The sequence below is a fragment of the Phyllostomus hastatus genome, unplaced genomic scaffold, assembly GCF_019186645.2.
Source record: "Phyllostomus hastatus isolate PE091 unplaced genomic scaffold, TTU_PhHast_1.1 phas_scaffold_385, whole genome shotgun sequence".
In the NCBI taxonomy this organism is placed as follows: domain Eukaryota; kingdom Metazoa; phylum Chordata; class Mammalia; order Chiroptera; family Phyllostomidae; genus Phyllostomus; species Phyllostomus hastatus.
In genome coordinates, this window is record NW_025334026.1 from 15,212,200 (window position 1) to 15,233,918 (window position 21,719).

The following is a 21,719-nucleotide window of genomic DNA, read 5'->3' on the forward strand; positions in this document are numbered from 1 at the left end:
TAAAAAATTTGATTAAAATTGATTGTGTTGTTATTTATTTTATACGATTATATTAACAAAAGAAACAATCTGTAGATTAAAAGAAATTTTAAAATACTCATAATATTATATACTCAAAGAAAATGCTATATATTTTTAAAACATATGTTTTTTATGAGGAGGCAATGCAATAAATCTTAAACATCATTTTTGTGTAACAGCAAGTGCAATCCAGTGCTTGATGCATCACCATTGTAAACCAGTGGATGGGAATGCTGTCCTTGGTGCTGAAGCTTGGCATGGCGCAGGAAGAACCTCCCCAGAATGAGCTGAAGGGACTTTCCTGAGGTCCTGACAAGCCCATTGGAGCTCACACGGTGTTTCTACTTTTTAAAATATTTCATTGTTTTTCTATTACAGTTGTCCCAATTTTTCTTCCCTTCCTCTCCACTGCCCTGCCTACCTCCCCACTCCCACAGTGAATCCCCACCCTGTTGTTCACATCCATGGGTCATTCATGCATGTTCCTAAACTAGTCACTTACCCTTCTTTCACCCTTATTCACCCTCACCCTCTGGTCACTGTCAGTCTGTTCCTTGTTTCCATGCCTGTGGTTCTATTTTGCTTATTTGTTTGTTTGCTCATTAGTTTCCTTTTATAGGTGAGATCATATGGTATTTGTCTTTTGTCACCTGGCTTATTTCACTTAGCATAATATTCTCCAGCTCCATCCATGCTGTCAAAAAGGTAGGAGTTCCTTCTTTCAGTCTCAGAACTGTGGTCTCTCTCCTCTTCCTCTTTGTTTCTTATTATGTTTCTGTAGAATGCTCTCAATGCGGAAAAATTCCATCAAAATTAGCTGAACTGAGGTCTCCTCCCTTCCAGCCCCACAGCTCCATGTGAAATTGCCTGTGCCTCAAAGTGATGTTATCTTCACCTGAGGCCTCTGAATTTTTATCTGGAAAGAGAGTTAGAACCAGTTGAGGGCTGGGCCCATGAGAAACCTGGAATTTGGAAGCATAAGAGTCTTGGAACAGAGGAAGCACTCAGTTTAGAAGTTATTCTATTATCCAGAATCTAGTACAAACAACTGTATCCCTCCACTCTACCCAACCCCCAAATTAGGCAGGTTTAAAGGTGTCCTGGCTAAGAGTTCATTTCAGCAACAAGGTTGTCTTTGGGGAAGGGAACTAGTGCCTGAAGCCAAACACACTTCTTTTGAGGCATGAACACTTTGAGGGTATTTCTTTTGCCCTCAAATACCCATCCAGTTAAAATAAAAGTGGCAATTAAGGAGTTGTCACCCCTTACCCAAGTGACCTATCTTGGCCTCAATCATAGTGAGACAACCTGATCTTATGTACCCATTAAGTGATGGAATACCATTATCTATGATGTATGCTTAGCAAAAATGGTTAAGCTGATTGTAATCAAGCTTGTAGAACTCATTGCCAGTTTATAGGAAATACAGAAGATTGAGGGACAAGTTAAATGATACCATAAGGAAATAATTAGACAAATTCAGAAATGGGACATTCTTTAAGACAACCGTATTAGACTCTTACAAAAACTAATACAGGTGTGGGAAAAAGTAGGTTTATGGTTGTGAACACATAAAACAGAGTTCATTCTTAAATTATTATTTATTAATTATTGTATTATTTTTCATATGAACAACTATAAACTTACTTTTGCCCCTTGTATATTAAAAAAAAGGTAGAAGCCAGTCATAGGTTAAAAGACCAAAGAGACACAACAGAAGTCAGTGAGTGAAACTCGTAGTATTCACATTTGAAAAAACTGGTAATAGAGATGTTCCTGGGTTAATTAAAAAAAATGGATATTGGATGATATTCTAGAATTATTATCAAGTTATTGGGTGTGATGATGTCATTCTGAGGTGTATACTAATGTGTATGGCTATCAAGTGTCATACTGTTTACAACTGACTTCCAAATGGTTCAGCAAAAATTCATATATAAGTTAAACATGTTAAACGTTGTTGACCTAGATGAGGTGTATGGGTATTTACTGCACTACTATTTTGACTTTCAGGTGTGTTTGAAAATTAAAATAACTAAATGAGTTGGCCATCAAGGACATACTTAAAGTGCAGATGGAAACCTCTGAGCCTGAAGCCTCAGGGTTTAAGAAAGGTAGACCTTGCTGCTTAGCTCTCCTCCCCCACCCACTGCCATCCCGAGTTATACCCATTTCCCAGCAGCATAGGCCTGGGTGATCACCTGGACTAGCAAATTATAAACATGGCTGCTTTCCTGAAGATCCCACCATGGTAGGAAGGCAGATGGGGTCTCAGAGCAGAGGGAGGTGAGCATTTCATGCAGACCCGTCTTACCTTTGTGTTAGAGTCTATGTGGTCCAAGGTGGGCTGGAAGTTACTATAAATGGAGTCCATGTCAATAGACTTCTCTTGGTCTAGACAGGGAGAAAGCCCCATGGGAGAAGAAGGTTAGGAAGACAAGCTCTCATCAGTCCCTCTAATGCCACCCACTGCTGGGTGAGGGGTGTATGTCCACTTCTCAAGATTCTGAAAACTTTTGCAAACAAGAGAGGCTACTTAAATTACTTGACCTCAGCAATGGTTTGATTGATTCTCAAAAGATGTAAAAAAAAATCACATTTAAAAATTCAACAAAGAAAAACCATAAGTGCTTTACCAGCACCTTCAGCTTCATGAAGTACATTATGATTTGTCTTGGCTTGGGTGGCACGTGGCAGCTTTGGGATACTGGCTGACCCGTTTTGTGAGCGTGTGGGTTTTCTTTCATGTGGGTTTTCTACAATGTTTTTAAATAAAGTTTTACTATTTTCCCCTGAAAAGTCTTAAACATCCTTTGTTAGATAATATTTCTAGGTGCTGTATAAAGAGTGTTTTTTATATTACTATACATTATCTGTTTGTCACTGATTCATAGAAATGCAATTCATCTTATAAAATTGATCTTATATCTGGCAACATTGCTAAATCTATCAATTTTAGTGATTTAACATTCATTTGGGTTTCATGTAAGACAACCACATGAGCAAATGACAGATATATGTTTTTCTTTCCAATATTTAAACACTGCATTTTTTTATTGTACTGATTAGGACACCCAGAGCAATAATTTATAGAGTTGGTGATAACCTGTGACTTGCTCCTTGTTCAATACAGGGGTTGACAAATACCCCCTTGAGCCAAATCCAGCCTGCCACTTGTTTTTATATGTCCCACAAGTGAAGAATTTTTGAAAATTTTTAAGTGGTGGTACACAACCACACTCATCCGTGCATGTATATGTTGTCTGTGTCTGTTTTCATGCTACCTCGGCAGAGATGAGTAGCTGTGACAGAGATCACAAACCCATGGCCCAAAAATATATCCTTTATAGAAAAAGTTTGCCAGTCTCTGGTTGAGTGACTTTTGATGTTTTATCACTGAGAATGATTTTTGTGTGTTGGTGTGAGCAGGAAATGGAGATTTCCTTTACCAGGAAATGGAGATTCTACGCCTATTTGGATGAGTTTTTATGATGGGCAGATAAGGACATTTATTAAATGCTTTATTTTGCATCTACTGCAGTGATCATATTGTTTTCTTATGCTGGTGATGTGGTGAATTCATAAATAGCTATTCTAATCTTGAACATTTGGTGTTTTTTTTATACCTGCTAGATTTGGTGTGCTAATTTTTTGTTTAGTGTCTTTATATCTATGTGCACAAGTAAGTTTGGTCTTTAAATCTATTTTCTTGTACTTCCTTTGCCTGGTTTTGCTATAAAACTTTATGGTAGGCTCATAATGTGAATGGAGAGAATTGTCTCTTTGTCCAGTATCGGAGTTTGTATCAGATTATCAGCCTCTGCTCTGTCAGTGTTTGGTACAATTCACTTGTAAAGTCATCTGAGCCTGATTAATTAAAAAAAAAAAAAAAGCAGTTTTAAGACCACTCTAAATTTTGCCTAAAGTTTATGGCTTTGCTGGTTGGAAGATGTTTATAATAGTCTTTTATTAGCTTTGAAATTGCTACTGCGCTATCTCCTTACTGATTCCTGATGCTGTTTGTATCTTCACCCTTTTCTCTTCATTAGTCATAGGCGTCTGCGAAATCAGTGAATTTTATTACTTTTCAAATAATCATCTTTTGATTTGTTGAGTCCTTTTATTACATTTCTACTTTCTAGTTTGTTGATTTCTGCTCTGTATTTTTACATCTGCATTCTTTGAAGTCATCTTGTTGTTGCTTCTTCCTAACTTCCTACATTGAAAAGTTGGCTCAGTGGTTTCCAGTCTTTCTTTCCCTCCACACTACAAGTGCTTTTAAGGCATAGGCTTACTTCTGAGTCCAGATGCAGCTGCATCCCGCACATTTTGAAACCAAGTATTTTCATTATAATTCAGATCCAAGTACTTTCTAACTTCCATTATGATTTCTTATTTGGTTCATGTGCTATTTTAGAAACTTTAAAATTTTTTTCCAAGATATAGGATTTTTGTTTTTGTTTTCCAGAAATATTCTTGTTATTGATTTCTAACTTGCATTGTGGTCAGATGATATAGTTTGATTTAAATAATTTTTTTAATATTTATTGAGACTTTTTCCTGACTTTGTGTGCGGAGGTTCTTACAAGTTTTCTATATACTCTTACAATGAATGTATACTCTCCAGTTGTGAAATGCAGTCTATCTATGACAATTATGTTAAGGTTGTTACTCATTTCATATGGAAGTTCCATATCCTTGATGATTTTTTCTGCCTACTTGATCAACCAATTACTAAGAGATTTTTTAAAAAAATCTCTCACCATGTTGGTAGATTCATCAATTTTTACTTATAGCTTTGTCAATTTTTGCTTTTTTTAAGCTGTATTAATAGGACTCACAGGTTAGACTTGTTATATCTTCTTAACAAAGTAAACCATTTTCCCAGCAGATATTGATAATTTCTTATAATTCTTTTTGTCTTAGAGTTTATTTGTCCACAGTGAATACAGCTACATATAGAACAACAGCTATTTCGGTATTTCTCTGTTTTCCATACTTTTGTTTCACCCTTTCTCCATGCTTCTATTTTACATGTGCCTTTCATACACAGTGAATAGATTTTTAAAGTCTACTCTTTTAATTGGAGTGTTAACTGATGTATATTTATTATAGTTATTTACATAGTTATTAGATTATTTTCTCTCTCATTTTGTGCTATTTGTCATGCTCTTTCCTTTTTCTGTTTCCCTTTTCCTGCTTTTTTTTGTGGATAGACTAAAACATTTTCCTCATTCCATTTTTTTCCTTCTTAGAATTTAAAGACTCAATTTCTACACATTTGACATGTACATTTGACCTAACAAAATCTATAGGTAATCACTTTACTGAGCTATAACCCACCTGTTAATGAGCTTACCCACTCCTAGCTGCTTATCTGTTTCCACAGAGGCACAGTTTTGTGGTCTGGAGAAACCTACAACCTTCCAATAACCTGTGACACCTCTTCATGGTCTAAGTATGCTGGTGCCCCATCCAGGGTCTTGCAGGAGCCAGTGGTGGAAATAGGGCTGCAGATGTGGAACCCAACATTTTGGAAAAGAAAATGCTTTTCCTCTTTGCTCCCTCAGCACCTCCTACATGCCTCAGATGTAAGTCTCCACAATGGGATATTTTCAGTCCACTGAGAGTTTCTAATACCTTCACAGGTGTCAAAGCCAATGTTTTGGAAGGTCCCATGGACTGGTTCACCATCTTCCCCGTGCCACTTGTACAACTGAGTCACTTTGGATTTCTGCCTGTTAATAGAAACATGGGAGAGATCTCATTTTGAGCAGAGAATGGGAACAAAAATCTGGGGACTGGCTCTGTCCACCCCAAGGATAACATAATTAAAAACAGAGGGATCAGGAATGGAGGAGGAGTTAGGGGCAAATGGAAGAGGTTGTGGCAGTGGCTCACCTTTCCACCTCTCTCCTGGAGCGGAACATGAACACCAGGATGATGACAAGGACAATCAGTATCACTGCACCTGCTGCCCCCAGGAGCCCGTACACCAGGCTCTTCTTGGTGCTAAACTCGCAGGTTTCCCCCCTGTACCAGTCAGTGTCTGTGGTCAGGCAGCTGAGATGAAGAGAAGGAGCAGTTGAGGAGAGGGAGCCATTCAGAGTCAGGGCCAGCCAATGCCCACAGTCCCCCAGCCTCAAAACCAGCCCTGCCCCATGAATGGATAATGAGGAAAAGGTGAAGAGATTGCTGGGATGCACAGCAAGGGGCCCTGAGGGGATGAACAGAAACAAAGTCCAGCTTCCATGGGTGGGCCTTAAATAGGCACAATGCCCAGCTCTAGGCCTATAGGTTCTGCAACCCAGACCTAAAACAGCTGGTCCAACTCAGATTTCCCTGGGCTTTACCCAGCAACTTGAGAACCCAGAAAAGACCATTTCACCCACACAGTAACCATCTTAGTTTTCAACCTCTCTCTCTATGAGGAAGAACAATCCCCCATGCCTGGTCCAGAACAACTCCTCCTCCCTAAAGATGCCCTTTCTAAACCCCGTTTTTTTCCTCCCCAGGACAGCTTTGCTCTCCTACTCCCTTGGCCTTTACAGGCTTTCCACCCTCAGCAGGGGATGTTAATCTCTCCCTGGAAACAAGTCCCTGTCCTCCCCACCTGACTACGGACTTCCCGAGGCTGAGGCCTTCCCTCTGCTTCCTCAGAGCTTGAAAGTCTCCTCTGCCTCGCTGGACACAAAGCACAGGGAAAGGAGGGCAGCTACTGAACCATTCTTAGTTTATTCTGGACCTGGCTTTGGGGCTCTGGCCATGTGTGTCCTTTGTGGCTGGCTGCATTCAGGAAAGTCCAGAACTCGCTCCACAACCTTGGAGTCTTGAGGAGTGGGGTGCCCAAGGGGTGCAGAGATGAGGGAAGCCAGCCTTGGGTGGGGTGGTGAGACACTCACTAGCAACGTGGGCCGCTGCGCTCCAGCATGCACTTCCCAAAGTTGCAGTTCATGGAGCCATTGAAGCCAGGTTCACAGCGGCTAATGCACATTGGTGTCTGGTCCTTGTACACCAACTTGAAGTGCCCAGGAAAGTCTTTCCCAGTTTTCATCTGGCATTCCTCTGAGGGGGCATGGAGGCACATGATCAAAAGGCTGGGAGCTCTCCCTGCTTCCCCTGCCCTCCCTGAAGCCCCTGAGTCACCAACCTTCAGGGCTGTATCGGGCAATTGAAATGTTTTGCACCACGGTGGAGTTCTCTTTGAAGCACAGTATGCCTGTGAAGGAGATACAAAGCCCCTGATGAGCTTGTTTAGCAGGAGACTCAGGTGTGTCTATGGGGGAAGGGCATGGGGGTAAAAATCAGTCCCTGCCAAGAGGAAACGCCAATCCAGTCTCGTTTCCAGCTTTTCAGAGCCATGATCCCCCCAAGTGTCTTCCTTCTCCCACACCCTCCTTGGCCAAGACCCCCACACTGCTCATTGCACTGAGAAGCATCTATGTTGGGCAATAAGTCAGGCTCATCCTCATTTTTGTGCAGATTTGGGATTTAGCACATCTGCCTCTGCATCCTCCTTTCAGAGCCTCTCTTGGCATCTGCCAGTCAGAGTGATAAGGGTTGGGACTGATTTCTGGTCTCTTAGTGTTCTCCCACTCCCCCCATCTGCCTCTGCCCTCCCCCACCCCAGGCATAAGAAGATCAAAGATTCTTTGAAAGCCTCCTCATGCTCCTCCCCAGAAGCCTAGGAATTTACTTGTGCAGTTATCATCCTTCATGACTTGATCGTTGGTTATATTGTTAATTTTTTGCTCTATCTTCTTGGTGGCACTCTTTAAAACTTCCTCATATTCTGGGGTGAAATTGGCCTTCAGGAGGACATCATGCTTCACCACCACACTGCCACGACTGAGCAGAGAGAGAAAGATGTCCTTGGTCATCCTCCTGAGTGCTAATGGGCACTCATCTCCCCAACCCTTTCCCCAGGCAGGCTTTGCCTTCTTGGCCCACGTGGAAAGGCAGAGCTGGGAGAGGACTGTTGAAAATGAAGACCCAGTGTCTGTTGGGTGGAGGCTCTATTCCAGGCACTGCACTTGCACGTCACTGTAGGACCCATATGGCTTGGGAGATTCAGGGGAGGCTTGGGAATGAAGATGGACAGAGGAATGGCACCATGGAAGTGGTCCACCTTATGGTGCTACTATATTTACTGAAGCAGGAGACTGGGCAGCTGCTGGCAAGGTATCCATAAGGGGCCATTGACCATGGGGGAGGAGGGTGTACCAGGGATTCCTACGGGATTCATGAATTTCTAAGTGGTAGTCTGGTTGTGGGAGGTCTGTGAGCCTCTTAAGACTGTATGCAAAAATTTCAAGGTACATATGTCCATTTTTTTTACTCCCACAAATATTTGTTAATTTTAAAAGGAGTCCCTGATACCTAACAGGTTAAAATTCTTGTCAAAAGTTTCTCCCTACTCCCTGGCTCAAGAGTTAGGAGAAGCCAGAGCCTCAGACATGCTCACAGCTTCCCTTTGCTTCCTTTCCTTTCCCCTAGCCCCCAATGCCCCACCCCCTGGTCAAGAATCATTTCCTTGCAGTGTGCTTTCTCACAGACCTCAGAGCCCAGCTCTCCTCCTGTCTGCCTAAGGAGGTGGGACAGACAAAACCCGCGATGCTTTTGGACAGGACCATAAAGGTGCTGGCTCAATGTCTGGTCCACAGAGCCCACCCTCCCTCCCTCTGTTGCCTGACAGATTGATGGACAGGTGGAGTACAGGGAGGAGGACTGGCACTACAGAGTCCCCCACTCCCATCCCCACCCCAGGAACAAAAGAGGGAGTCCGACAAGGTCAGCACATGCCGGTTTGGGAGAGGAGTTTTAGGGGCAGAAAGAAAAATGCTGTTCTCTTCCAGAGCAGCTGAGCTGCCGAAGAGCTGACCTGCCCTGCCCTGCCCCAAGTTGGCCTGGCACCTGCTGTGCACGCAGCCTGGGAAGAGACTTGGGAGCCCCACCTGGTCCTACCTGGGGTGGCCTCTCTTGTGAGAGAGATGTTTCATGTTAGAATTGGGGAAGGAAGAAAAATGAAGGCTGGTAAACAGCATTTTTCTGTGCTTTTTGTAAAAAGATGTTTTTCTTTAGTTATAAGTTCCTTCTGAAAATGATCAATGATGACTCTGTAAACCATGAGAAAGGATACCTCCCTTGTGTCCCCAAGGATTTAATGAAGTTGGGATCAGTAACAGGGTAAAGATTCTGTGAGGGCAGAATCCCATCCTAGGTGAATAGGAGTGAATATAGGACAACTGTGAACTTGGACATCTTTTGTCCTAGGGGTTTCCCTTTGCAAGTTAAGTTATTTAGCTTCATCAGTGAAGACTCATGGGGTGTCCATCGCACAAGCTGTAGCCCTCAGGTGTTCTGGTGTGTTGGTTTCTTGGTACTACCACCCTGTAAATGACACTTCAAGCAACTCACTGCAGCTCTCTAAGCCTCAGTTTCTTCATCTGCACAATGGGAACAGCCCTACTGGCCTCACTCACAGAGTGGTTATGAGCTTTCCTTTGGAAAAATGTATGTGAAACTATAATTGTTAGAGGGTTTAATGGGCTAAATTGTGTTCCCCAAAACCGTATATGTTGAAGCCCTAATCCCCCAGTATCTCACAATATGTCTTCACAGAAATTATTAAATTAAAATGAGGCTGTCAGGGTGGGCCTGAATCCAATCTGATCAGTATCTTTGTAAGGAAAGGAAATGTGGTTATACAAAGAGAACCAGGGTGCACATGCCCAGCGGGAAGGCCATGTGAGGACACAGTGGGAAGGCAATTGTCTGTGATCCAAGGAGAGAGGCCTCAGCAGAAACCAAACCTGCTGACCCCTTGGTCTTGGACCTCCCACCTCCAGAACCATGAGAAATAAATATCTGTTGTGTAAGCCATCCAGTTTGGGATATTTTGTTATGACAGCTCTAGCAGGCTGATTCAGGGTGCATAGTTACAATTGTCTTTATAATTATGACTAGAGTTTCTACTCCATAGACCTTTTTCCTAGGAGCCTCAGATACTTACATCAATTGTGTGATGTTAATCCCTTCATACTCCCTGATGTCGGCATAAACTAGGTCCATCTGAAAGGAAAGGAGGCCACTGTTATCCCAGAGGCCCCACCTGGAGGCCTGCGAGGCCTTTCCATAGAACCTTAGGAGGGCAGAGGGTGGGCATGCAGCATCTCCCTCTCCCCATCCCCAGAGGACAGGGGTACTCTGTCCAAGCAAAGATGTCTCTTCCCAGAGACCAGTCCTGCCCCTGGGATGCCCCAGCTGGAACCTTGCTTTGTCTTTCCCCTCCCTCCCCCCCCGCTCCCTCCTGGGCAAGCCCTGAGGAAAAGGTGAGCTGAGAAACTCCCACACCTCTAACATGACCTTCATCTATGTCCTTAACCCTTAGAGGTCCCTCTCTGGGGAGATCTGAGTAGCAATGGGGACTTGCTGTCCCAGGCCCACCTGTTTTGTGAATAATTTACTGAAATCCTGGAACTCTGGAGAAGACCGGTTTTGTAGGTTGTCGGTATAAGTCACACTGGTCACTGTTACACTCAGTTTCATCTCGGCAGAGATAGTGTCCGGAGGTTCTGAGAGGGTTAGACAACATCATCACTGAGGGCAGGACACACTAAACTTCCTACCCAGGAGACCCATACCTCTGGCAATTCTGCTCTGAGTTGGGGAGTAGCCTGGTCTCCCACCCCCAACCTCCACTCAGATCTCACCAGAGTGCCCCTGGAGAGAGGAGGTACAATGTACTCCTCATGGCTTTGCAGTGGAGCCCAAGGGACCTTGGGTGTTATATTCTATTAGAGAATTCTATACACTTTTAGTATCCTTCTCCATCATATCCTCACTTATTTTAAGTATATTTTATGGTAAAATTTGTACCAAATTTGTATTTTGTTCCAAACTATACCTTCTAGATTTATTCACTTTAAAAACATTTCAACTTTCTTACCCCTGGGTAAAATCGTTGTTGCCCCAGAAAGAGGCCATATTCCTACCAAAGAAGGAGCAGGAGTGGGTGCCCAGCATGGAGGCGGGGCCCAGGGTTGGGGAAGAAAGAGCCCTGCAGTTTTACTCACTTATCTCGATGCTGGAGACCGCCTCCTCACACTTCGGCCCCTGGTAGAGGCTGGGGCACACACACTTGATTCCATCCCAGGAGCCTCCATTCTGGCAGACCTCTGTCTTAGACTGGCACTTCTCTCCTCCAAAGCCAGGGGGACATTCACAGGCCTTCCCATTCCATGTCCCTCCGTTGAGGCACACCACTGAAAGGGACAAGACCCATCTCAACCACATGTATTTGTGCAGTACTTGATAGCTTGCAACATATTTTCACAGACCACAATCTAATTTGATGTTCTCTGAGCCCCTGGGTGGGACAGACAGTATTATGCTCACTTTACAGATGGGAGAAGTGAGGTGGGGTGAGGCTAAGGTTCCACGTGGAAGCAGAGTTGATCTGGTTGTGGAGTCCTATTTCCAGCATGCTTTCCTTTAGCCCCAGAAATCAAAGAAAGAAAAACCTGGTGTTATGAGAAGTGGGGGCAACACAGTCAGGACTGAGCATGAGAAGAAGAGATACAGACACTGAAGAGAACTCAGGGAACTTCATCAGTTTGGGCTCCACCAAGCTTGGGAATAAGCATGCCATTGTCCCTTCCATGCCCCGTTCAGAGGAGCTTGTCCTGGACATCACTGCCGTTGTGACTGTTTCTGACCCATTTTTAATTTGCTGGAACATGGAGTTTGAGGGAGGAGTGCAGACTTAGTTTAAAGATAGGAAGTAAGCCCTGGCTGGCGTAGCTCAGTGGATTGAGCGCGGGCTGCGAACCAAAGTGTCGCAGGTTCGATTCCCAGTCAGGGCACATGCCTGGGTTGCAGGCCATGATCCCCGGCAACTGCACATTGATGTTTCTCCCTCTCCCTCTTCCTCTCTCTCTCTCTCCCTCCCCCTCCCTTCCTTCTCTATAAATAAATAAATAAATAAATAAATAAATAAATAAATAAAATCTTTTAAAAAAAAAGATAGGAAGTAGTTATAGATAGCTCTCAAACATCTATGCCAACCAACCTGGAAAATCAAAAGTTCTGTTCTTTTTGGCTTTTCTTGAAAAGAGCTGTGCCTGTGAAGACCAGTGTTTGAGGTACAGCTCCTCTGGCGGGGAGGCACATGAGGGGTGCATGAACTCTGCGAAGCCCTGCCCTACCTCTGTCTCCTGGTCTACCCCACCAGACTCAGAGAGCAGGGGCCACACCCATAACAGCCACAGCAAACTGCCTCTGCTTACAGCCTCTGGTCCAAGACATTCAGGAAGAATGTGAGAGATGACACAAGAGTCCTGGGCACACTGGAGACTCATAAATCCTCTCCCTCCCCCATCCCTCTCGTTACTGAAGAACATCCAGATTGGATCAAAGTGCTTAAGCCCATAGTTGTGAGTAAAGCAAAAACAGCTGCTGGGCGGTGTTTACCTGTTGCCTAACAGTCTAAAGATAAAGCCAACCTCGAGGGGATAGGAGGAAGACAGAAGGGACCATCTGTCTTCAAGGAGATGACCAAAACTAGCTCTGGGCTCAGCAGTCACACAGCCACATGGCATTCACTGTGAAACACCTGCAGGATTTCCTGGGAACACAAGGTGTACAACTCCCTTATGAAGACGCTCAGTCCACCGCCTAAGAACCAGAGAGAACTCACCAAGACAACAACACATTGGAGAGAAACCAGAGAACAAAGCTATATAATAGAAAGGTCAGGCAAGGCAGAACTCAACACAGAAACAATTTACAAAGCCTTGAGAAAATTCAGCAGGCAAAAACTGAAGAACTGCCTTTCATCTTTATCAATTCAAGACAGATTGGGCACTGTCAGACACAGGTCATATGTCTGTAAGCATACCTAGCGTTCATTTAAATCAGGAAAGTTTTCAACTATTTTAACTAGTACACTGCAAGTCCTCACTTAACAATATCAATAGGTTCTGCAAATTAACATAATGTAAAATAAAACCTATTTTACCATAAACTGACTGATATAAACAAGAGTTAAACTCCAAGGCATCTCATTAATATTACAATAAAATGAAGTTGAATGAGACATTATTTGAAGACCTACTGTACTTCCTTCAATGCATGTCAAATACCCTTTCCCAATCTCATAATAATACTGACTGGTGTAATAGTATGCCATATACTGTATACTATATATAATAAAATAACAGTATATTATAACCGTGGGCACGAAGTGGGGCAGTCAGTTCTCACCCTAACCAGAGTGAAGAGAGCCGAGTAAAATCTCTAGAACCAACGAGAGGAGATGGAGTCATAAGGATAAACACTCAAGGACATGGACGCAGAGTTCAGAGTGGATTGAAATGAACCTCCTTTTGCTTCTATGGTGGATGCTCAGAGGATAAGTTAAAACAAAATAAAAGTGAAAGGTGGCAGAGAAACTGTTGCCAAAGGTACATATGAATACTATTGGCAACATCTCCTGCAAAACAAAACAAAAAAACCAAAAATTTCCACTTAATCGCGACCAAAAGAAATGAGAAAAACTCTAAAGATGTAAAACTGAGAATGAAAGCCACAAAGTTAATGATACTATAATATATAAAATGCAATAGAACAGCCACTGGCAGAGTATAAATGGGAGGAAATTAGGTGTGTGGACACAGTAGTGGGAACAGAAGGTGGGTGTCCACATTAGGAGAGATAAACTTTGATGTAAAAAGAGTGACCTAGGTAACAACATTAAACATACAGAGAAATGAATAATACAGTCAAAAGACTATGGAGGTACTTGCTAATGGAAGACAAGTAAGAGCAACAGAGATAAATGAGTCCATAATTTTAACCAAACCACATAACAGAGACACTAAAAAAAATAGTTCAAACAAATGATTCAAAATATTACTTACATGATGTGCTTAGTGTAATACTAGAAGTAGGGGCAGTGGTACTCTTCATTGTAGAAGTCGTCAGCTGGGAGGTGATCACAGAGGTCGATCCTTTAGATATCGTGGTGTCATCAGTGGATGTCACTGTGGTGCTGGTTTCACTGGTCATTGTTGTAACTGTACTACCTCCTGTGGAAGTTGGGCTAAGAGTGGTGCTGTCAGTCAGAGTTGTTGAGGATGGACCAGATGCTGTAGTCCCTACAGTGGAGGTGGAACTGTCTATAGAAGATGTTGGAGATGATGTAGCCTCTGTAGAGGTTGTCACTGGGGAGGTGCTCACAGAGGTCAATGCTGTAGATGTGCTGCTATCCACAGTGGATGTCACTGTGGTGCTGGTGTCACTGGTCATTGTTGTAACTGTGCTACCTCCTGTGGAAGTTGGGCTAAGAGTGGTGCTGTCAGTCAGAGTTGTTGAGGATGGACCAGATGCTGTAGTCCCTACAGTGGAGGCAGAACTGTCTATAGAAGGTGTTGGAGATGACGTAGCCTCTGTAGAGGTTGTCACTGGGGAGGTGCTCACAGAGGTGGATGCTGTAGATGTGGTGGTGTCATCAGTGGATGTCACTGTGGTGCTGGTGTCACTGGTCATTGTTGTAACTGTACTACCTTCTGTGGAAGTTGGGCTAAGAGTGGTGCTGTCAGTCAGAGTTGTTGAGGATGGACCAGATGCTGTAGTCCCTACAGTGGAGGTGGAACTGTCTATAGAAGATGTTGGAGATGATGTAGCCTCTGTAGAGGTTGTCACTGGGGAGGTGCTCACAGAGGTCAATGCTGTAGATGTGCTGCTATCCACAGTGGATGTCACTGTGGTGCTGGTGTCACTGGTCATTGTTGTAACTGTGCTACCTCCTGTGGAAGTTGGGCTAAGAGTGGTGCTGTCAGTCAGAGTTGTTGAGGATGGACCAGATGCTGTAGTCCCTACAGTGGAGGCAGAACTGTCTATAGAAGGTGTTGGAGATGACGTAGCCTCTGTAGAGGTCGTCACTGGGGAGGTGCTCACAGAGGTCGATGCTGTAGATGTGGTGGTGTCATCAGTGGATGTCACTGTGGTGCTGGTGTCACTGGTCATTGTTGTAACTGTGCTACCTCCTGTGGAAGTTGGGCTAAGAGTGGTGCTGTCAGTCAGAGTTGTTGAGGATGGACCAGATGCTGTAGTCCCTACAGTGGAGGCAGAACTGTCTATAGAAGGTGTTGGAGATGACGTAGCCTCTGTAGAGGTCGTCACTGGGGAGGTGCTCACAGAGGTGGATGCTGTAGATGTGGTGGTGTCATCAGTGGATGTCACTGTGGTGCTGGTGTCACTGGTCATTGTTGTAACTGTACTACCTTTCTGTGGAAGTTGGGCTAAGAGTGGTGCTGTCAGTCAGAGTTGTTGAGGATGGACCAGATGCTGTAGTCCCTACAGTGGAGGTGGAACTGTCTATAGAAGATGTTGGAGATGATGTAGCCTCTGTAGAGGTTGTCACTGGGGAGGTGCTCACAGAGGTCAATGCTGTAGATGTGCTGCTATCCACAGTGGATGTCACTGTGGTGCTGGTGTCACTGGTCATTGTTGTAACTGTGCTACCTCCTGTGGAAGTTGGGCTAAGAGTGGTGCTGTCAGTCAGAGTTGTTGAGGATGGACCAGATGCTGTAGTCCCTACAGTGGAGGCAGAACTGTCTATAGAAGGTGTTGGAGATGACGTAGCCTCTGTAGAGGTCGTCACTGGGGAGGGTGCTCACAGAGGTCGATGCTGTAGATGTGGTGGTGTCATCAGTGGATGTCACTGTGGTGCTGGTGTCACTGGTCATTGTTGTAACTGTGCTACCTCCTGTGGAAGTTGGGCTAAGAGTGGTGCTGTCAGTCAGAGTTGTTGAGGATGGACCAGATGCTGTAGTCCCTACAGTGGAGGCGGAACTGTCTATAGAAGGTGTTGGAGATGACGTAGCCTCTGTAGAGGTCGTCACTGGGGAGGTGCTCACAGAGGTGGATGCTGTAGATGTGGTGGTGTCATCAGTGGATGTCACTGTGGTGCTGGTGTCACTGGTCATTGTTGTAACTGTACTACCTTCTGTGGAAGTTGGGCTAAGAGTGGTGCTGTCAGTCAGAGTTGTTGAGGATGGACCAGATTCCGTAGTCCCCACAGTGGAGGCAGAACTGTCTGTAGAAGGTGTTGGAGATGACGTAGCCTCTGTAGAGGTTGTCACTGGGGAGGTGCTCACAGAGGTCGATGCTGTAGATGTCGTGGTGTCTGCAGTGGATGTCACTGTGGTGCTGGTTTCACTGGTCATTGTTGTAACTGTACTACCTTCTGTGGAAGTTGGGCTAAGAGTGGTGCTGTCAGTCAGAGTTGTTGAGGATGGACCAGATTCCGTAGTCCCCACAGTGGAGGCAGAACTGTCTGTAGAAGGTGTTGGAGATGACGTAGCCTCTGTAGAGGTTGTCACTGGGGAGGTGCTCACAGAGGTGGATGCTGTAGATGTGGTGGTGTCATCAGTGGATGTCACTGTGGTGCTGGTTTCACTGGTCATTGTTGTAACTGTACTACCTTCTGTGGAAGTTGGGCTAAGAGTGGTGCTGTCAGTCAAAGTTGTTGAGGATGGACCAGATGCTGTAGTCCCTACAGTGGAGGCGGAACTGTCTATAGAAGATGTTGGAGATGATGTAGCCTCTGTAGAGGTTGTCACTGGGGAGGTGCTCACAGAGGTCAATGCTGTAGATGTGCTGCTATCCACAGTGGATGTCACTGTGGTGCTGGTGTCACTGGTCATTGTTGTAACTGTACTACCTTCTGTGGAAGTTGGGCTAAGAGTGGTGCTGTCAGTCAGAGTTGTTGAGGATGGACCAGATTCCGTAGTCCCCACAGTGGAGGCAGAACTGTCTGTAGAAGGTGTTGGAGATGACGTAGCCTCTGTAGAGGTTGTCACTGGGGGAGGTGCTCACAGAGGTGGATGCTGTAGATGTGGTGGTGTCATCAGTGGATGTCACTGTGGTGCTGGTGTCACTGGTCATTGTTGTAACTGTACTACTTTCTGTGGAAGTTGGGCTAAGAGTGGTGCTGTCAGTCAAAGTTGTTGAGGATGGACCAGATGCTGTAGTCCCTACAGTGGAGGCGGAACTGTCTATAGAAGATGTTGGAGATGATGTAGCCTCTGTAGAGGTTGTCACTGGGGAGGTGCTCACAGAGGTCAATGCTGTAGATGTGCTGCTATCCACAGTGGATGTCACTGTGGTGCTGGTGTCACTGGTCATTGTTGTAACTGTACTACCTTCTGTGGAAGTTGGGCTAAGAGTGGTGCTGTCAGTCAGAGTTGTTGAGGATGGACCAGATTCCGTAGTCCCCACAGTAGAGGCAGAACTGTCTGTAGAAGGTGTTGGAGATGATGTAGCCTCTGTAGAGGTTGTCACTGGGGAGGTGCTCACAGAGGTGGATGCTGTAGATGTGGTGGTGTCATCAGTGGATGTCACTGCGGTGCTGGTTTCACTGGTCATTGTTGTAACTGTACTACCTTCTGTGGAAGTTGGGCTAAGAGTGGTGCTGTCAGTCAGAGTTGTTGAGGATGGACCAGATGCTGTAGTCCCCACAGTGGAGGCAGAACTGTCTGTAGAAGGTGTTGGAGATGACGTAGCCTCTGTAGAGGTTGTCACTGGGGAGGTGCTCACAGAGGTGGATGCTGTAGATGTGGTGGTGTCATCAGTGGATGTCACTGTGGTACTGGTTTCACTGGTCATTGTTGTAACTGTACTACCTTCTGTGGAAGTTGGGCTAAGAGTGGTGCTGTCAGTCAAAGTTGTTGAGGATGGACCAGATGCCGTAGTCCCTACAGTGGAGGCGGAACTGTCTATAGAAGATGTTGGAGATGATGTAGCCTCTGTAGAGGTTGTCACTGGGGAGGTGCTCACAGAGGTCAATGCTGTAGATGTGCTGCTATCCACAGTGGATGTCACTGTGGTGCTGGTTTCACTGGTCATTGTTGTAACTGTACTACCTTCTGTGGAAGTTGGGCTAAGAGTGGTGCTGTCAGTCAGAGTTGTTGAGGATGGACCAGATTCCGTAGTCCCCACAGTGGAGGCAGAACTGTCTATAGAAGGTGTTGGAGATGATGTAGCCTCTGTAGAGGTCGTTACTGGGGAGGTGCTCACAGAGGTCGATGCTGTAGATGTGGTGGTGTCATCAGTGGATGTCACTGTGGTGCTGGTTTCACTGGTCATTGTTGTAACTGTACTACCTCCTGTGGAAGTTGGGCTAAGAGTGGTGCTGTCAGTCAGAGTTGTTGAGGATGGACCAGATTCCGTAGTCCCCACAGTGGAGGCAGAACTGTCTGTAGAAGGTATTGGAGATGATGTAGCCTCTGTAGAGGTTGTCACTGGGGAGGTGCTCACAGAGGTCGATGCTGTAGATGTGGCGGTGTCATCAGTGGATGTCACTGTGGTGCTGGTGTCACTGGTCATTGTTGTAACTGTACTACCTCCTGTGGAAGTTGGGCTAAGAGTGGTTCTGTCAGTCAGAGTTGTTGAGGATGGACCAGATGCTGTAGTCCCTACAGTGGAGGCAGAACTGTCTATAGAAGGTGTTGGAGATGATGTAGCCTCTGTAGAAGTTGTCACTGGGGAGGTGCTCACAGAGGTGGATGCTGTAGATGTGGTGGTGTCTGCAGTGGATGTCACTGCGGTGCTTGTTTCACTGGTCCTTGTTGTAAATGTACTGCTTTCTGTGGAAGTTGGGCTAAGAGTGTTGCTTTCACTCAGAGTTGTAGAAGATGGTCCAGATGCTGTAGTTTCCACAGTAGAGGCAGAAGTGTCTGTAGAAGATGTTGGAGATGACACAGCTTGTGTCTTTTCTGTATTCTGAAGTGAAGATGTACCTTGTCCAGTAGACCCTGCAGTGGAGGTGGCATTGTGATTAGATATTTTTGTGGATGCACTTGTCCCTTAGCAGTAGTGTAATTGTGTGTACTGCCATCAGGGTTTAATAGAGACTTTATCTTAGGAATTCATGTATAAATGTTAGTGGTACTTTCACTTGGATAAGTTATGTGAGGTCATTTAGAATTAGTCCAAGTGTGTTCCCCCCCTTTTTTTTACATCTTTTAATGATTAGCTATGTCTACACTTTGGGCTTTACAGGAGTCATTGCCAGAAATCATTATTATGGTAGACTGTTGACTAAAGCTTTCTTCAGAGAAATTTACGTTTCAGAGCACATGGCCTGAAATGAACTGAATATAGTTTTTAGAGGCATTTTGTGTCTCACACCTTTTTTCCTAGTCTGATTTTAGGGATGTTGAGCCTGAACCCCCTTTCATAGCCTGGCCCTTTCCTCCTGGCCCTTGAGGAATATTTATAAGGCCCAAGTATCCAAGCAGTCATGGCCTGTAAAATCAGGTTTCTCTGCCAGCCTACTGAGGGTTGTTCCAATTTTTTACATGAAGGGGCCTCCTTTTCTCTACTTCCTAGGTTGCAGTGCTTCACCTACTTTATTGCTCTGCTGCCTCTTGGAGTCCTAGCCATCTTCCTGGTATATACACCCTCCTCTATCCTAAACAGCCCTGCCCTCACTGATGTCTGAGAGAAAGGGAAGTTATTCTACTGGAGCTCTAACCCTCCTCCCCAATCTGAGGGTCCTTTATTCCCTCAAGACTTCTGTGAGTTCCCCCACTCTCCTCTGGAAAGGGCCCTGGTACCTCAACCACCTCCTTGTGTTACAGTCTAGAAATCAGGCATCAGGACCTAGTCCACGCAGAGGTAAAGCAAGAAAATTGGGGGTGGGCGTGAGTCTTCACAAGTACTTGAGAAGACCAGGACAATGTCACGTGGTGAGGTAATAGACAGGGAACTCCTGTCCAGTTCAGGAATCAGACTTCGAGAAAGTAAGTGTTTGCTTGTGGCTATGTCCTTCCCAATGGAATGTGAGCACAACTGATAGATGCCAGTTCTAGGCTTCTCCCGTAAAACTTCCCTCATGGTTCCAATTGCTCTGCCTGTTGGAAGCAGATGGTGAGGAGGCCCAAGGGCATAGTGAGCCTCAGGGAGAAGAAATATAAATCCCTGAATCATCACATGAAGGAAAGCTACCTGCCAACCAGGAACATCTGCCTTGTATTGTTGTATGAGCAAGAAAACAATTCTATTGTGGTGAAGCTATTATACATTTGGGCATATTTGTTACAGCAGATACAAAAATATCCTAACTAATACAGTGAAGAACTGAAACAGATATGATTACTCTCATTGTCCTTAAAAATTCAAACCAAAAGAAAGAAATTCAAACCTTAGTATTAATATTTTTATTAAACCAACCTGTAGTTTCAACTTAAAATATATAATTGAGTGATAGATTTATATCTGTTATTTTACATTAAAATCTTGCTAGGGTTGTAGATAGTATTTGAACATTTAAGAGAACCTAAGATTCACCATAAATAGTTAATTTATTAGGTGTGTAAAATTACTTAAGTTTTGGGGAAGTTTTAAAATAAATACATTTAATGCATTAGATTTATGGAGCTCCTTGTGTGCTTGGAAAGGTTTTGTTTATTAATCAAACACTTGAAGTATTTAAACAGAAAATGTAATGTATTAATTTTATAAAAGCAACTTCAAATGTTTAAAGGAATGTAGTTAGCTAAGTATGTAAAATAGATTAAACACTGAGAAAGATCCTCATCAAAGCTGTTGGATTTCACTTCAGGTCAAGATGGAGTAATGAGGGTTGCATTAACCTCCTACCTAAAACAACACCCAGCCCCTAAACAACCATGTCACCATACAAAGGATATGAAACAATGATTTTCAATACACTAGATGTCAGGCAACAAAGGGCAGTGGTTCTCAAGAGACGGAAAACAGACAGGGTGAGCCCAGCAATTGTCCTAGCTTACTGACTTAAGAAGAGATTCCAGGGAGCAGTGCAGGGAGAGAGGAGCCAGATGGATCCCAGCAGGTTTCCTGAGTTGGGGAGATGCAGACAAGAGTCTTAGGAGACCAGGCAGCTTGAGTTCCTAAGAGAGTTACTGCAGAGGAAAGGGTGGCGCACAGTACTGATTAGTGGTTGCTTATGAAGAAACTACCCAAGTTCAAGGAAATACCACTAGAAAAGATTAGAAGAAACAGAAATTGGCTCTCACGTAGGGATGAGAACAATGATGTTCCCACTAGGCAAACTGGAAAAACTCATAATTCACAGAGTGCTGTGTAGAGTATTCAGGAAGATCATGCTTCAATAAAGGAAAATATAACCCTAGCTTGAGATTTCTCAGGACCTACCTAAGAAATTGTTTTGAAAAACAAGAGAAGGAGGAGGAAGTGAAGAGGAGGAAGAAGAAGAAGAGGAAGAAGAAAGGGGTTTGATTTTTGAATAATTGATGCACACATGGCACAAAACTTGAAAGGTACAAAAGGCATAGCCTGAAAAATGTCTTTCTCCTGCCTTTTCTCATTTCCTTTCTCAAAATCAGCTACTATAAACTGGTTTCTTGTGAAGCTTTCCAAGGATTTATATATATCCTTAAAAAGCCCATATAGTTCCATACCATACACATTGTCCTGTGTCTTGCTTTTCTTTACTTACTTTCTTGAACGTCACTAACATATTAAGCTGCCTCCTTCTTTTTAGTAACTGCACAGTGTTCCATGGAATAAATGTACTGTAATTTCTTTAATCAGTCTCCTGGGATGGATAGTTTGGGTTTGATATAGGCAAAATTTTGACCTCCATGACCTGTACTCCCTAGTGTTACTTCCAAGAATATGTTGCATCA

At 44.3% G+C, this 21,719-nt stretch overlaps 2 protein-coding genes across 3 annotated transcripts; both read right to left on the reverse strand.

Moving 5' to 3' along the window:
* Window positions 1–665: 665 nt before the first annotated feature.
* LOC123806525 (mucin-17-like) lies at window positions 666–15,301 on the reverse strand. 2 transcript variants are annotated; one of them, XM_045819725.1, is made up of 12 exons: window positions 15,020–15,301; window positions 13,941–14,779; window positions 11,097–11,285; window positions 10,468–10,595; window positions 10,034–10,092; window positions 7,718–7,869; window positions 7,172–7,240; window positions 6,924–7,086; window positions 5,923–6,084; window positions 5,662–5,759; window positions 2,336–2,415; window positions 666–937 (listed from the first exon to the last, which is right to left on the reverse strand). In XM_045819725.1, the coding sequence occupies exons 1-12, from the start codon at window positions 15,286–15,288 to the stop codon at window positions 896–898; spliced, it is 2,250 nt and encodes a 749-aa protein (XP_045675681.1). In that variant the 5' UTR covers window positions 15,289–15,301; the 3' UTR covers window positions 666–895. The 2 variants fall into 2 exon arrangements, with proteins under 2 accessions (XP_045675681.1, XP_045675680.1); XM_045819724.1 differs by having other exon boundaries at window positions 13,941–15,301.
* A 1,139-nt stretch (window positions 15,302–16,440) lies between these two features.
* Window positions 16,441–18,411, reverse strand: LOC123806302 (serine-rich adhesin for platelets-like). The gene is made up of 2 exons (XM_045819340.1): window positions 16,702–18,411; window positions 16,441–16,461 (listed from the first exon to the last, which is right to left on the reverse strand). The coding sequence occupies exon 1, from the start codon at window positions 18,409–18,411 to the stop codon at window positions 16,780–16,782; it is 1,632 nt and encodes a 543-aa protein (XP_045675296.1). The 3' UTR covers window positions 16,441–16,461; window positions 16,702–16,779.
* Window positions 18,412–21,719: the final 3,308 nt, after the last annotated feature.